The sequence below is a fragment of the Carcharhinus amblyrhynchos genome, chromosome 13, assembly GCF_965287045.1.
Source record: "Carcharhinus amblyrhynchos chromosome 13, sCarAmb.v2.hapA, whole genome shotgun sequence".
Lineage (NCBI taxonomy): Eukaryota > Metazoa > Chordata > Chondrichthyes > Carcharhiniformes > Carcharhinidae > Carcharhinus > Carcharhinus amblyrhynchos.
In genome coordinates, this window is record NC_137336.1 from 72,533,421 (window position 1) to 72,548,622 (window position 15,202).

The 15,202-nt window shown below is 48.5% G+C and overlaps 1 protein-coding gene across 1 annotated transcript in view; it reads right to left on the reverse strand.

The window, feature by feature from the left end:
- Positions 1-4,865: 4,865 nt before the first annotated feature.
- Positions 4,866-15,202, reverse strand: part of LOC145351327 (SLAM family member 5-like) — a 34,561-nt gene continuing 24,224 nt past the window's right edge. The window contains exons 2-4 of the mRNA XM_080200948.1: positions 7,511-7,831; positions 5,577-5,861; positions 4,866-4,975 (exon numbers count right to left, since the gene is read on the reverse strand). Of these exons, the coding sequence (XP_080057074.1) occupies positions 4,866-4,975; positions 5,577-5,861; positions 7,511-7,831 (716 nt within the window). The remainder of the gene's footprint in view (positions 4,976-5,576; positions 5,862-7,510; positions 7,832-15,202) is intronic.

A 15,202-nucleotide genomic window follows, 5' to 3' on the forward strand; every position in this document is an offset into this window, starting at 1 on the left:
TGGTCACTGGTACTGTAGCTTGTTCGTGGGGTCAGAGAGAGAGAAAGAGATTCTTGGTTGTGCAGCACTCTTTATACTCTGTTGGCTCTCACGCTCCTTTTGGCCATTACCAATCAATCGATCAGGACTTGATTCCCCCGATCGATTAAGTCCAATCAGGTGCTACCACACCAATCTCTCAGTGTGTCCCCAATGGCCATGTCTGTAGGTGCTGGGGGCACGCAGGGTTCACACCACCCTCCCAAATAAGGAGTTACGGTGCCCTTATGTCTGGTAAACAACCCTGTTTGACCAGAAAGTCTCTTTTGTCCTGGAGATGACCCATACCCTGTTTATTCACTGGTCTAAGTTGCAGCCTGTTTATCTCTGTCTTTTAGGCTGCAGCCTGTCGCTTTAGTTCTTGCCCGATTGTCCCAGAGCACTTTACAAATCACCATTTTAGATGGCCTGTTTGGCCACAGATCCGAAACTAATACTTTAAATCAGGTCCAACTCAGCAAGGTGTCACCTATAGAATTAGCTTTGATGATCAATGGCAGAATTCTTAAAATGGAGGTTAGCACTGGAGCCAGAGCCACAGTCATCGGGGAAGATGCACTCAACTGCTTCTAGAAAGGTTTGTAATCATTGAGGTTGAGTAATTCGGAAGCTATTTTGTCTACATATACTGGAGAGACGCTGAAGACAGTAGGGTCAGTTATAACAGAAAACAAACAGCACAGTTACCAGTTCTAATGATTGAGGGACACAGACCTTGTCTCATGGGTGAAAACTGGGTTGAAACAGATAAAATTGGACTGGCTGGAGAGATTGCATATTGGGATGTAGGATTTCAAGAGTTATTGTGCAGAAACTCTGAGATTTTCCAGAAGGAACCAGGATGAAAAAAAGTGCTAAAGCCAATTTTTTCTTTCACCCTGAGGCAATGCCTAAATTCTTTCAAGTCTGCAACGTGCTTTATGCACTCCATCATAAAGTAGAAATGGAGCTAGGATGATTGGAAATCTTGGATGTTGTAAGAACTATACAGTTCTCTGAATGGGCTGTGCCTATAGTCCTTATTTTGAAGCCAGATCACATTTCAACAATCTTGATGATTGTAAGTTAACTGTAAAGTGATGAGTTCAGATAGATAGATACTTCATTTCAAGAATCAAGGACCTCTACACAAAATTAGCAGGGGACTTTAAGTAAACTAAGTTAGATCTTAGTTCATGACTGTCAACAGCTGGAGTTGAATGAAGATTCCCAGCAGTTAGTTACCATCAACACTCACAACCAGTTATACCAGTACATGCATATGTCCTTTGGAATCTCTTTGACCTGTGCTGTTTTCCAGTGTACATAGAAAGTTTATTGCAAGACATTCTCAAAGCAGTGATGTCCTAGTTATGGAAGCATCCCCTGAGGAGCACAGGGCAAACCCAGAAGAGGTCCTAAAAAGATTTTAAAAAGCTTATGTCCATTTAAAAGAAGAGAAATGCACTTTCCAGATGGAGGAGGTTACCTGAGCTTCAGGGTAGATGCCAATTCCTTTGGAGGACAAGGTTAAAGTGATAAAGAATGTACTACGGCCTAAAAATGTACTGAAGTAAACATTGTACTTAGGGTTGGTAAATTATTACAGCAGATTCCCACAAAATATGTTTACAATCTTAGCCCCATTGCACCAGCTTTTGAGAAGCATAGGTGATGAAAATGGAGAGAGGCATTCAAATAGGCAATTGCAAAAGTAAAGCAAGCCTTACAGTTATCAACACTGCTTGTACATTTTGATCCAACCAAACCATTGGTCGTTACCTTTGACACATCATCATATGACATGGGAGCAATCGTGTTCCACAGGATATCAGATGGAACGGAGAGGCCAATCATATTTGTGTCAAGAACCTTATCAAACGTTAAGAAAAAGTATTTTCAAATTGGCAAAAGAGAGATTGGAGATAATTTATGTAGTGAAGAAGTTTCATTCATACATTTCACCATAATATCAGATCACAATCCGCTTTTGGGTTTATTCTGAGAGGATAAACCACTGCCACCAGTCACCTCTGAGATGGTAGAGGGATGGACTTTATTGCTGGCTGCATACTGCTACTCTTTCCAACGTAGGCCAGGGGTGTAGATATTGAATGTGGATGCACTCAGCTGCCTTCTTCTGCTGCAGACAGTACCATCACCACCTGTGCCACAAGAAACAGCGTTGGTGCTGCACCCGATCAAAACTTTGCCTGTCGCAGCTGCCCATAGAAAAACGGGACTAAAAGGGATCTAATATTGTTAAAAATTAAGAGGATGGTGTTACAGGGTTGGCAAAATAATAAGTCAGAGCAATAGGACCTTACCTGCAGCATAATATGGAGCTAAAGTGTGAGGACAGCGTGTTATTGTGGGGGACTTGTGTTATTGTCCACTCCAGGGGGGACCACTTTTATTACAAGAATTGCACAATGTGAAGCCCAGGCAAATTAGGATGAAAACACAAGCCCAAAGTTACATCAATAAAGACATTGAAAGGATGCTCAGGCAGTCTCTGAGTTGTGAAAGCCAGCAGTCACTGCCAGCATACGGGAGTTGCCGCGTCGGCTGCACGTAGACTTTGCAGGACTGTTTATGGGACATATGTTCCTTGTCCTGCTGAATTCTTATTCAAAGCGGCTGGATGTCCAATTGATAAAGTCACCTTCCTGACATTCTCAGCCTTGTCACAGGGCAGATTGTCAGTGATTGTCCTCTGACTGGCGACTGCTACAATCTTGCTGTGAGCAGCTGGGAATTCTGTGATGTTCCCAATGGGATGTCATGGGCAGCTCTCTGGAAATGGCCCAGAATCAGAATGTCTTTCAGACTGTTGGAAAACACCTCTCCTCTCCCTCCTCTCACACACTTCTTCTCCTCTGTCTCCTCCTCAGCCCGTTTCCTCTTTTTCCTCATCCATCCGGCTCAGAGACAGATCCCTCAGTCCCTCCTCGAAGCTCTGTGAGGGAGGCAGGAGTCACAACAAGTTATGACTGTGCATCCAGATGCTGGTTTTTGGGTGCTTCAAGCAGCGAGGTTGTACGGAGGGAGAGGGGGTGAGAGAGAGAGGGAGAGGAGAGGGCAGGGGAGCAGGGAGATGAGAGGGTGATGAAGTGAATGAAGAAAATGGAGAGGGAAGAAGAAGGAACAGCAGTAGGGGAGGGAAGTTCAGAGCAGTGAGGAGATGAGGAAAGGGAAGGGTTCTCTGATATGGGGGAGAGATGGGGAGGGAGAGGAGAAGAAACGGGGGGAGGGGAATGGGAACAGAGGGTCAAGACAGGAGGAAGCAGGCAAAAGGAAAAGGGATGTGGGAAATTGAAGGTGATGGAAAGTGAAGCAATGTGGGGGAGAGGGATACGAGTCTACAGAAAGGATCACCTACCATTTTGAATTTGCCCCTGGGTTCTCCTGGCCCCCAGCTCAGTGCCTGATAGAAGAGAGAAGGACGGAGGTCAGTGATCCCAGTCCTAACACAGAGCTGGATCCCAGTCTCTATCTTTCTGTCTGTTCTCTTTCTCTTATCCTCTCTCTCAATCACTTGCTCTGCATTCAAAATCCCTCTCATTCGCCAACTCTCAACCATCATCTCTCTCTCTCACTCTTTCTCTCCCCATCAAACTCATTTATTAGCTCTATCTTTCCTGTCTCACAATTATTCTCTCTCAATCATTATCTGTCTCATTCTATCTCTCCCTGTCTCTGCCTCCCTCAATCTCACAGTCTCTTTCCCTCTCAATCTCCCTCTCTCTTTCTGTCTCCCTGTTTCCCTTTCTTTCTCCCTGAATCTCTGTCTCTCTTTTTCTTTCTCTGTCTCTCCTCCTGTCTGAATTTTTTGGCTGAGCACCAAATTCTTTGTCTTTGCTTGCTGCAGCGGCAGGACACGGACAGCTGGAAAATTCTCATCTAAGTCTCTCCTATCTTGGTCTTTCTGTCTCTTTCTCTCCAATCCTGTCTATCTCAATCTCTCTCTCTCTTTGACTCTTTAACTCTGGCTCTCTTACCCACTCAATCTCTCATTCTGCCTCCCCCTCTATATCATTCACAATCTCTCTCAGTCATCTCAATCTCTTCCTCTCTCTGTCCCCTTCAATTACAATCTCTCTCGCTTTATCTCTCTTTGTCTCTTCCTCTTTCCACTAACTCCATCTTATTCTCTCTCTCTCTCTCTCTCTTTACCTCTCTCTGTCTTTCTCTAGCTCTGTCTCATTCTGTCTTTAAGGGGTGATCTTATAGCGGTCTATAAAATAATGGGGGTGCAGGTCAGTTAGATAGTCACCATCCTTCCCAAAGATAGGAGAGTCTAAAACTGGAGGGCATAGGTTTAAGATTAGAGGGGAGAGATACAAAAGGGTCCAGAGTAGCATTTTTTTTAAACAGAGGGTGGCGAGCATCTGGAACAAGCTGCCAGGGGTAATAGTAGCGGTGGGTACAATTTTGTCTTTTAAAAAGCATTTAGACAGTTACATGGTTAAGATGGGTAAAGAGAGTTATGAGCCAAACGGTGACGATTGGGACCAGCTTGGTGGTTAAAAAGAAGGGTGACATGGACATGTTGGGGCAAAGGGCCTGTTTCCATGCTGTAAACCTCTATGACTCTATGAATCCTTGTTCCTCTCTCTCTCTCCCTCTGTCTCCATCAGCATACCCATGAATATTGAAAAGTAACACTCAGTATTATGTCTCTATCTCTTCTCCCTTCCTCTAACTCTCATTCTGTTTTTTATCTCTGACTCTTTCTCTAGCTGTCTCATTCTGTTTCTATCTTATCTCTCTCTGCCTCTGTCTCCATCACAATATCCATAAATATTGAAGAGTAACAGTACGATTCAGGAATGAGTTGCTAATACTCAACGTTTGCTGATCACGTGGACGATGACAATGATCGAGAGAAGAATAGTCAGAATGATGACAGAGCTGATGATCTTCACAGTATACGGAAAGCCGCAGGATGGTTCTGCTGGAGAAGGAGAAGGGAAACAATCACTGTTAAAGGGACATATTTCACAGCTCAGTGAAACTATTCATGGTTCATCAATTCACGGCCCATCACTTCACACTCACTGTCTGAGAGTAATAAAAGCTGAGAAAGTGACACAGAGATACAGAGCAGTGGGTGCATGGTGGCACAGTGGTTAGCACTGCTGCCTCACAGTGCCAGGGAGCCGGGTTTGATTCCCGGCTAAGATGACTTGGTGGAGTTTGCACATTTTCCCCATGTCTGTGTGAGTTTCCTCTGGGTGCTCCGGTTTCCTCCCACAGTCTGAAAGCTATACTGATTAGGTGTATTGGCCATGCTGAATATTCCCACAGTGTATCCAAACAGGTGTCGGAGTGTGGCGACTAAGGAATTTTCACAGTAACTTCATCGCAGTGTTAATGTAAGCCTATTTGTGACACTAATAAATGAACTTTAAAGTAAAGCTCCCTCTATCCTGTCCACATCAAACACACACAGGACGTTACAAAATAGAGCCATTTAACATTTGAATGAAGTTGCTTCTTTCTCTTGCTGTGATACTCACTGAGTACAGTTACATTTTTCTCTTTCTCTGACTCACCAGGTTTGTTTCCATTGCAGACATGACTCAGTTTGATGTGTGCAGTGTCTTCACTGACTGGGTTCCTGGTCTCACACTTGTACACATTGCACTCGATCTGTGCTGTGAAATGAAGCTGTAACTCCTGTCCATTTTCAGAGAGATGATGGATGCTGTCATTCCTCAGTGCTTCTTGTCCCCTCCACCAACTGAAGCTGGTGTTGTCGCCTGTGTTCACTGAGCAGCTCAGGGTGATGTTACAGTTCTCCATGATCTGATAGCTGATCTTTGTTCCTGTCACAGGCTCTGACATTCAGATTGAGAGACAAAAGATACATGAGGAAGGAATGTCGGCCCTTGTGGGTCACCTCAATATCCAGCATCCTCACACCCGCTTCAGACCCTCACAAGACAACTCTGAACCCCACTCAACCCTCCATTTTAACAATTCCGCTCAGAGTGTGGGATCATATCCTGGGAATTCTCTCTGGATCAGTCTCATTGGTGACTCCAGTATGTAGTCCCTGTGATCCTTATTATCTGGAGGGCACCCTCTGGATCTGCTGGGGAATTGGTTAAAGAAGATCAGCCTGGGCTCACAATAGAGAGACTCTAGAATTATGATAGAGTTGTCACTGTGAACCCTGTTCAGGGAGATAGTGATATTGTGGAAATGTCACTGGATCAGTAATCCAGAGACCCAGAATAAAACTCTGCTGATGTTGGTTCAAATCCCACCATGGCAGCTAATAGAAATTAAATGAAATTTATAAAATCTGGAATTGAAAACTTATCTCAGCAATGGTGAACATGAAACTGCCATTGATTGTGGCAAAAACCCATCAAGTTCATAATGTCCTTTAGGGAAGGAAATCTGCTGTCCTTACCTACATGTGACTCCAGATCCAAAGCAATGTGGGTGACTTTTAACTGCCCCCTGAAATTGTCAAACAAGCTGCACAGTTCAAGGGCAATGAAAGATGGGAAATATAGTCTGGCCTTGTCAACGACACTCACATCCCATGAAAGAATAAAATATCCCTGACGAATGGAATATATTAGAGGCTGTCCTCTCTGATCTCAGTAACATCTGGACTAGGAGATGGTGGTTGAAGCAACAATTCATTTATTTACGTGGGGCAGGTGAAGGATTATACATGACGGTTAAAATCATTAGTGTGTTTGATATGGTAGATACTGAGAGGCTGTTTCCCCTTCCCTGCCCCGCTTGGAGACAGTAGAATTAGAGGGGTAACAATTTCAGGGTAAGGGGTGTTATAGGATACCTAAGGGGCTTGACAGGATAAATGCTGAGAGTACGTTTCCCCTCATGGGAGAGTCTAGGACCAGAGGGCATCGTCTCGGGATAAAGGATCACCAATTTAAGGCTGAGGTGAGGAGGAATTTCTGCTCTCAGAAGGTTGTGAGTGTTTGGAGCTCCTTGCCACAGAGAGCTGTGGGGAAAGATTCCTTGTGTATATCTAACGCTGCAATAGATCGATTCTTGATTAAGCGAATCGAGGGTTATGAGAAAAGGACAGGAAAGTGGCTGTGAGGAATATCGGGTCACCGATGTTGCAGTGAATGATGGAACAGGCTTGAAGGGCTGAACGACTGACTCCTGTTGCTATTTCTCATGGTCTTGTGGTCAGCCTATTCCAGACTGAGAAGAGGAGGGAGCGATTTCTCACAGGGTTTGGAAAATTCGGAATTCTCTCCTCTCGGGAGCTCAGGTTCCTCACTCGATGAGGATATTCAAGACCAAGATGGAGAGATGTTTTGACAGAAGTCAGATTGAGGGATTTGGGAATCGGATGGGATGATGGAGTTGATGTAGCTGATCCAACAGGATCTTATTGAATGGTGGAACAGGCTCAAGGAGGTGAATGTCCTCCTCTTATTCCTATCTTTCAGTGAGCAGTGAAGCTCAGTCCATCCAATAGAATCTCACTTACCGTACACATCCAGTTTGAATCTCTCTGTAACTTCCACTTCTGAATTCCCTGTTACAACCGTCTCATAATCCCCGGTGTCCGCTCTCTGTAAGTCACTGATTTGTAGGCTGAAGTTCCCAGGATGAAGTTTTATCCGTTTCCTGTAATCCTCAGCACCAAAATATTCAACATCGCCCTTCATGTATCTTGCTATTCTGAGTCTGGGTGAAGATCGTTTCCAGAAAACCTCTTCAATCTTCGATCCATGTGGATTCTCCGGAGTCAGATAGACTGACTGACCCAGGGATCCATTCACAGGGAGGCGGGCAGCCTGATTCTGAACTGAAGTTTAACAAGAGCAGACAGTCAGTGAGTGCAGAATGAGACCAGCTCAGTGCCTGGAGGATATTTCAATTCAGAGCACAACACCGTTCAGGAAGAGGCCATTCAACCCATCGTGCCCATGCTAGTCCTATGACAGTGATCTTATTAATCTCATTCCCTTCTCCTTCTCCCATCTCCCTGTAAATTTACCACCTACAGTGAATTTCTCCAATTCCCCCATTTGAAAGTTGTTATTGAATCTGCTTCCACTGCCTTTCAGGCAGCACCTTCCAGATCACAGGAACTTGCTGTGTAAAAACATTCCTCCTCACCCTCCTCTCTGCTTCTTTTACTGATTCTCTTCAATCTGTGTCTCTTTGTGTTTACTGACCCTCCTGTCACTGGAAACACTTTCTCCTCATTCACTCCATCCAAACACTTCCTGATTTTGAACACCTCAATTCAATCTTCCCTTAACCTTCTGTGCTCTAAGGAGAACAATCCCAGTTTCTCCCAGTCTCTCTGCATTGACTGAAGCCCCTAATTTCCTCGACCTGTTACAATAAATTTTCCACATCCTCTCTGAGGATTTCAGAGTGTTCTCAGGAGAATTTCGACATTAAAATCCCAAATGAGGAAGCAAAACAGAACCGAGAGAGAGAGAGAATCACAAACACTGAATAAAACTCACAGATTGATATGGAGAGAGCCAGCGAACAGCAGATTAACCATTTCCCGAACTCCATCTTCCTTCAGTAACAGGAGTGAGGGGTGACTCTGAGAGATTGGAGACGATCTTGGGGGAATGGGGTTTTGGATGTGACGATGGGACAGGAGAGACAGATCAGAACCCAACAGCCCAGTCACCACTTTCCCTTTACTCCCTACTGGACTGCTAACAGTGAGGTAGATAGTTGGAGTGGGATTTGGTTGGATGGTGGGCTAGGGGAGGCTGCACTCAGATCTGACAGGGTCTCACTATCCAGTCAGTATTGGAGAGCAGACCGGTCATTCGATTGTGTAAAGCAGACGATAGAACTAGGGTAACACAGGAAACCAGGCTGGGAGGAAGTTATTTTGAAATTAGATAGAGGCACATACTGGTCAGAGTTGCGAGTAAAAAAGTGAGTGGAGCTGGATCACACCATATTCCTGCTTTGCCTGGGGGGGTGAGGGCAGCTCCATCTGCAAACTATCAGCTCCTGAGACTCCAGCCTTTTATCTAGGCCGACCCTCAGTCTACCATGTGGGCATTGGTCATGCATGAGGTGAGTCCATGTACCAATCTTCAGAAGACAGTGCAGAGGGGGTAGCAAGTGTTGTACATGGAGAGTTTGGGAACAGGATTCAGGGGCTTTGGAGTGAGGGCAGGGTGAGAGGGTTGTCATCCTGGTTTATGGCTGTGTAAGGGTGAGGGTTAAGGGTCAGCGATCAGGACTCTTTTTCAAGGTTTTTAAATGAGGGGTTTTGAGGTCAGGTTTCGAGGCTCAGAGACACCTCAGTCTGGGAGCATGGTGTGACATCAGTCTGGGGTCAGGGTGTGTGGACAAGGGTCAGAGATTAAAGTCACAATGTGCGTCTTGGGGGCCAGAGGGTGTGTTAGCAGTGTGTAGTGTAGGGTTAGAGTTCACCGACACGTGCAGTAAGGGGTCAGAGATCACTGACCGAGTGGACAGTCAGGGGTCAGAGTTCACTCACCATGTGTAGTCAGGGTTAAGAGTTCACCGATAGTGTTTGCAGTCTGGGGTGAGGGTTAGCTGCCAGGTTGTGCTGCCAGAGGTCACTGCCAGTGGGTGTAGTCAAAGCCCAGAGTTTAGGGTCAGGATTCAGGGGTCAGATATGATTTATGCCCTCCTGTCTTGAGTGGTAACCCCTGGTGTTGTTTTGGATCAAATGCTGTTTGAACAGCCAGTGTGAGGGCCGAGGGTGTGTAGGTCACATGTACTGAGGCAGAGTTTACTGCTTGGAGGGTGCGTGATGAGAGCTGGGAGGGATCATGGGGTCCAGCCAGCCTGAGGAAGATGGGGTGGGCCCTGAGTGATAGGGAGTGAGGCTACAGGGAGCAGGGCTGTTGGATGTTGAGGTCAGATAGGAAGAAGAGATGGAGGAGCCTCTGAGAGAGTGACTGGCTGGAGGAAGGTGAAGGCAAAAGAAATTGAGGAGTAGTTGGTGATGAGGGGGAAGAGAAATAATCAACTACAACCCTCCCTATTGCTATAACCTTCTTCAGCCTCTACAATGCTTCCTATCTCTGTAACCTCCTCCAGCCCCTACAATGCTTCCTATCTCTGTAACCTCCTCCAGCGCCTACATCCTCCCTATCTCTGTAACCTCCTCCAGCCCCTACAGCCCTCCCTATCTCTGTAACCTCCTCCAGCCCCTACAACCCTCCCTATCTCTGTAACCCCCTCCAGCCCCTACAACCCTCCCTATCTCTGTAACCTCCTCTGCCTCTACAACCCTCCCTATCTCTGTAACCTCCTCCAGCCCCTACAATCCTCCCTATCTCTGTAACCTCCTCCAGCCCCTACAACCTTCCCTATCTCTGTAACCTCCTCCAGCCCCTACAACCTTCCCTATCTCTGTAACCTCCTCCAGCCCCTACAAACTTCCCTATCTCTGTAGCCTCTTCCAGCCCCTATAACACTAGCTATCTCTGTAACCTCCTCCAGCCCCGAAAACCCTCCCTACCTCTGTAACCTTCTCCAGCACCTACAACCTTCCCTACCTCTGTAACCTCCTCCAGCCCAAACAACCTTCCCTATCTCTGAAACCTCCTCCAGCCCCTACAAACCTTCCAATCTCTGTAACCTCCTCCAGCCCCTACAACCCTCCCTATCTCTGTAACCTCCTCCAGCCCCTACAACTCTCCCTATCTCTGTAACCACCTGCAGCCCTTACAACCTTCCCTATCTCTGTAACCTCCTCCAGCCCCTACAACCCTCCCTATCTCTGTAACCTCCTCCAGCCCCTGCGACCTTCCCTATCTCTGTAACCTCCTCCAGCCCTTACAAGCTTCCCTATCTCTGTAACCTCCTCCAGCCCCTACAACCCTCCCTATCTCTGTAACCTCCTCCAGTCCCTACTACCCTCCCTATCTCTGTAACCTCCTCCAGCCCCTCCAACCCTTCCTATCTCTGTAACCTCCTCCAGCCCCTACAACCCTCCCTATCTCTGTAGCCTCCTCCAGCCCCTACAACCCTCCCTATCTATGTAACCTCCTCCAGCCCTTACAGCCTTCCTTATCTCTGTAACTGTCTCCAGCCTCTACTACCCTCCCTATCTCTGTAAACTCCTGCAGCCCCTACAATCCTCCCTAACTCTGTAACCTCATCCAGCCCTTACAACCTTCCCTATCCCTGTAACCTCCTCCAGCCCCTACAACCTTCCCTATCTCTGTAACCTCCTCCAGCCCTTACAACCTTCCCTATCTTTAACCTCCTCCAGCCCCTACAACCTTCCCTATCTCTGTAACCTCGTCCAACCCTAACAACCTTCCCTATCTCTGTAAGCTCCTCCAGCCCCTACAACCTTCCCTATCACTGTAACCTCCTCCAGCACTTCCGACCCTCCACATCTTTGTAACCTCCTCCAGCCCCTACAACCGTCCCTTACTCTGTAACCTCCTCCAGCCCCTACAACCTTCCCTATCTCTGTAACCTCCTCCAGCCGCTACAACTTTCCCTATCTGTGTAACCTCCTCCAGCCCTTACAACCTACCCTATCTCTGTAACCTCCTCCAGCCCTTACAACCCTCCCTACCTCTGTAACCTCCTCCAGCCCGTACAACCTTCCCGACCTCTGTAACCTCCTACAGCCCTCACAACCTTCCCTATCTCTATAACCTCCTCCAGCACTTACAACCTTCCCTATCTCTGTGACCTCCTCCAGCCCCTACAACCCTCCCTATCTCTGTAGCCTCCTCCAGTCCTTACAACCTTCCCTATCTCTGTAACCTCCTCCAGCCCTTACAACCCTCCCTATCTCTGTAACCTTCTCCAGTCCCTACTACCCTGCCTACCTCCGTTACCTCCTCCAGCCCGTACAACCCTCCCTATCTCTGTAACCTCCTCCAGCCCCTACAACCCTACCTATCTCTCTAACCTCCTCCAGGCCCTACAACCCTCCCAATCTCTGTAACCTCCTCCAGTCCCTACTACCCTCCCTATCTCTGTAACCTCCTCCAGTCCCCACTACCCTCCCTATCTCTGTAACCTCCTCCAGCCACTACAACCCTCCCTATCTCTGTAACCTCCTCCAGCCCTTACAACCCTCCCTATCTCTGTAAACTCCTCTAGCCCCTACAACCCTCCCTATCTCTGTAACCTCCTCCAGCACTTACAACCTTCCCTATCCCTGTAACCTCCTCCAGCCCCGACAACCCTCCCTATCTCTGTAACCTCCTCCAGTCCCTACTACCCTCCCTATCTTTGTAACCTCCTCCAGCCCTTACAACCTTCCCGATCTCTGTCACCTCCTCCAGCCCCTACAACCTCCCCTATCTCTGTAACCACCTCCAGCCCTTACAACCTTCCCTATCTGTGTAACCTCCTCCAGCCCTCACAACCTTCCCTACCTCTGTAACCTCCTCCAGCCCTTCCGACGCTCCCTATCTCTGTAACCTCCTCCAGCCCCTACAACCTTCCCTTTCTCTGTAACCTCCTCCAGCCCCTACAACCTTCCCTATCTCTGTAACCTCCTCCAGCCCTTACAACCCACCCTATCTCTGTAACCTCCTCCAGCCCTTAAAACCCTCCCTACCTCTGTAACCTCCTCCAGCCCGTACAGCCTTCCCGACCTCTGTAACCTCCTACAGCCCTCACAACCTTCCCTATCTCTATAACCTCCTCCAGCACTTACAACCTTCCCTATCTCTGTAACCTCCTCCAGCCCCTACAACCCTCCCTATCTCTGTAGCCACCTCCAGTCCTTACAACCTTCCCTATCTCTGTAACCTCCTCCAGCCCTTACAACGCTCCCTATCTCTGTAACCTTCTCCAGTCCCTACTACCCTGCCTACCTCCGTTACCTCCTCCAGCCCCTACAACCCACCCTATCTCTGTAACCTCCTCCAGCCCCTACAACCCTACCTATCTCTCTAACCTCCTCCAGGCCCTACAACCCTCCCAATCTCTGTAACCTCCTCCAGTCCCTACTACCCTCCCTATCTCTGTAACCTCCTCCAGTCCCCACTACCCTCCCTATCTCTGTAACCTCCTCCAGCCACTACAACCCTCCCTATCTCAGTAACCTCCTCCAGCCCCTACTACCCTCCCTATCTCTGTAAACTCCTCCAGCCACTACAGCCTTCCCTATCTCTGTAGCCTCCTCCAGCCACTACAACACTCCCTATCTCTGTAACCTCCTCCAGCCCCTACTACCCTCCCTATCTCTGTAAACTCCTCCAGCCACTACAACCCTTCCTATCTCTAACCTCCTCCAGCCCCTACAACCTTCCCTATCTCTGTAACCTCCTCCAGCCCTTACAACCCTCCCTATCTCTGTTACCTCCTCCAGCCCTTACAACCTTCCCTATCTCTGTAACCTCCTCCAGCCCTTGCAACCCTTCCTACCTCTGTAACTTCCTCCAGCTCCTCCAACCCTTCCTATCTGTGTAAACTCCTCCAGCCCTTACAACCGTCCCGACGTCTGTAACCTCCTCCAGCCCCTACAACCCTTCCTATCTCTGTAACCTCCTCCAGTCCCTACTACCCTCCCTATCTCTGCAACCTCCTCCAGCCCCTCCAACCCTTCCTATCTCTGTAACCTCCTCCAGCCCCTACAACCCTCCCTATCTCTGTAGCCTACTCCAGCCCCTCCAACCCTCCCTACCTCTGTAACCTCCTCCAGCCCTCACAACCCTCCCTATCTCTGTAACCTCCTGCAGCCCCTACAACCTTCCCTATCTCTGTAACTGCCTCCAGCCCCTACTACTCTCCCTATCTCTGTAAACTCCTCTAGCCCCTACAACCCTCCCTATCTCAGTAACCTCCTCCAGCCCTTACAACCTTCCCTATCCCTGTAACCTCCTCCAGCCACTACAACCCTCCCTATCTCTGTAACCTCCTCCAGTCCCTACTGCCCTCCCTATCTGTGTAACCTCCTCCAGCCCTTACAACACTTCCTACCTCTGTAACTTCCTCCAGCTCCTCCAACCCTTCCTATCTGTGTAACCTCCTCCAGCCCTTACAACCTTCCCGACGTCTGTAACCACCTCCAGCCCCTACAACCCTCCCTATCTCTGTAACCTCCTCCAGTCCCTACTACCCTCCCTATCTCTGTAAGCTCCTCCAGCCCCTCCAACCCTTCCTATCTCTGTAACCTTCTCCAGCCCCTACAACCCTCCCTATCTCTGTAGCCTCCTCCAGTCCCTACAACCCTCCCTATCTCTGTTACCTCCTCCAGCCCTTACAACCTTCCCTATCTCTGTAACTGCCTCCAGCCCCTACTACCCTCCCTATCTCTGTAACCTCCTCCAGCCCTTACAACCCTCCCTATCTCTGTAAACTCCTCTAGCCCCTACAACCCTCCCTATCTCTGTAACTTCCTCCAGCCCTTACAACCTTCCCTATCCCTGTAACCTCCTCCAGCCCCGACAACCATCCCTATCTCTGTAACCTCCTCCAGTCCCTACTACCCTCCCTATCTTTGTAACCTCCTCCAGCCCTTACAACCTTCCCTATCTCTGTCACCTCCTCCAGCCCCTACAACCTCCCCTATCTCTGTAACCTCCTCCAGCCCTTACAACCTTCCCTATCTCAGTAACCTCCTCCAGCCCTTCCGACCCTCCCTGTCTCTGTAACCTCCTCCAGCCCCTACAACCTTCCCTATCTCTGTAAACTCCTCCAGTCCCTACAATCGTCCCTATCTCTGTAACCTCCTCCAGCCCTCACAACCTTCCCTATCTCTGTAACCTCCTCCAGTCACTACAATCTTCGCTATCTCTGTAACATCGTCTAGCCCTTACAACCTTCCTTATCTCTGTAACCTCCTCCAGCCCCTATAACCCTCCCTATCTCTGTAATCTCCTCCAGCCGCTACAACCTTCCCTATGTCTGTAACCTCCTCCAGCCCCTACAACCCTCCCTATCTCTGTAATCTCCTCCAGCCCTCACAACCTTCCCTATCTCTGTAAGCTCCTCCAGCCCTTACGACCCTCCCTGTCTCTGTAAGCTCCTCCAGTCCCTACAACCCTTCCTATCTCTGTAACCTCCTCCAGCCCCTACAACCTTACCTACCTCTGTTACCTCCTCCAGCCCGTAAAACCCTCCCTATCTCTGTAACCTCCTCCAGCCCTTAGAACCCTCCCTATCTCTGTAACCTCCTCCAGCCCCTACAACCTTCCCTATCTCTGTAACCTCCTCCAGCCCCCACAACCCTCCCTGTCTC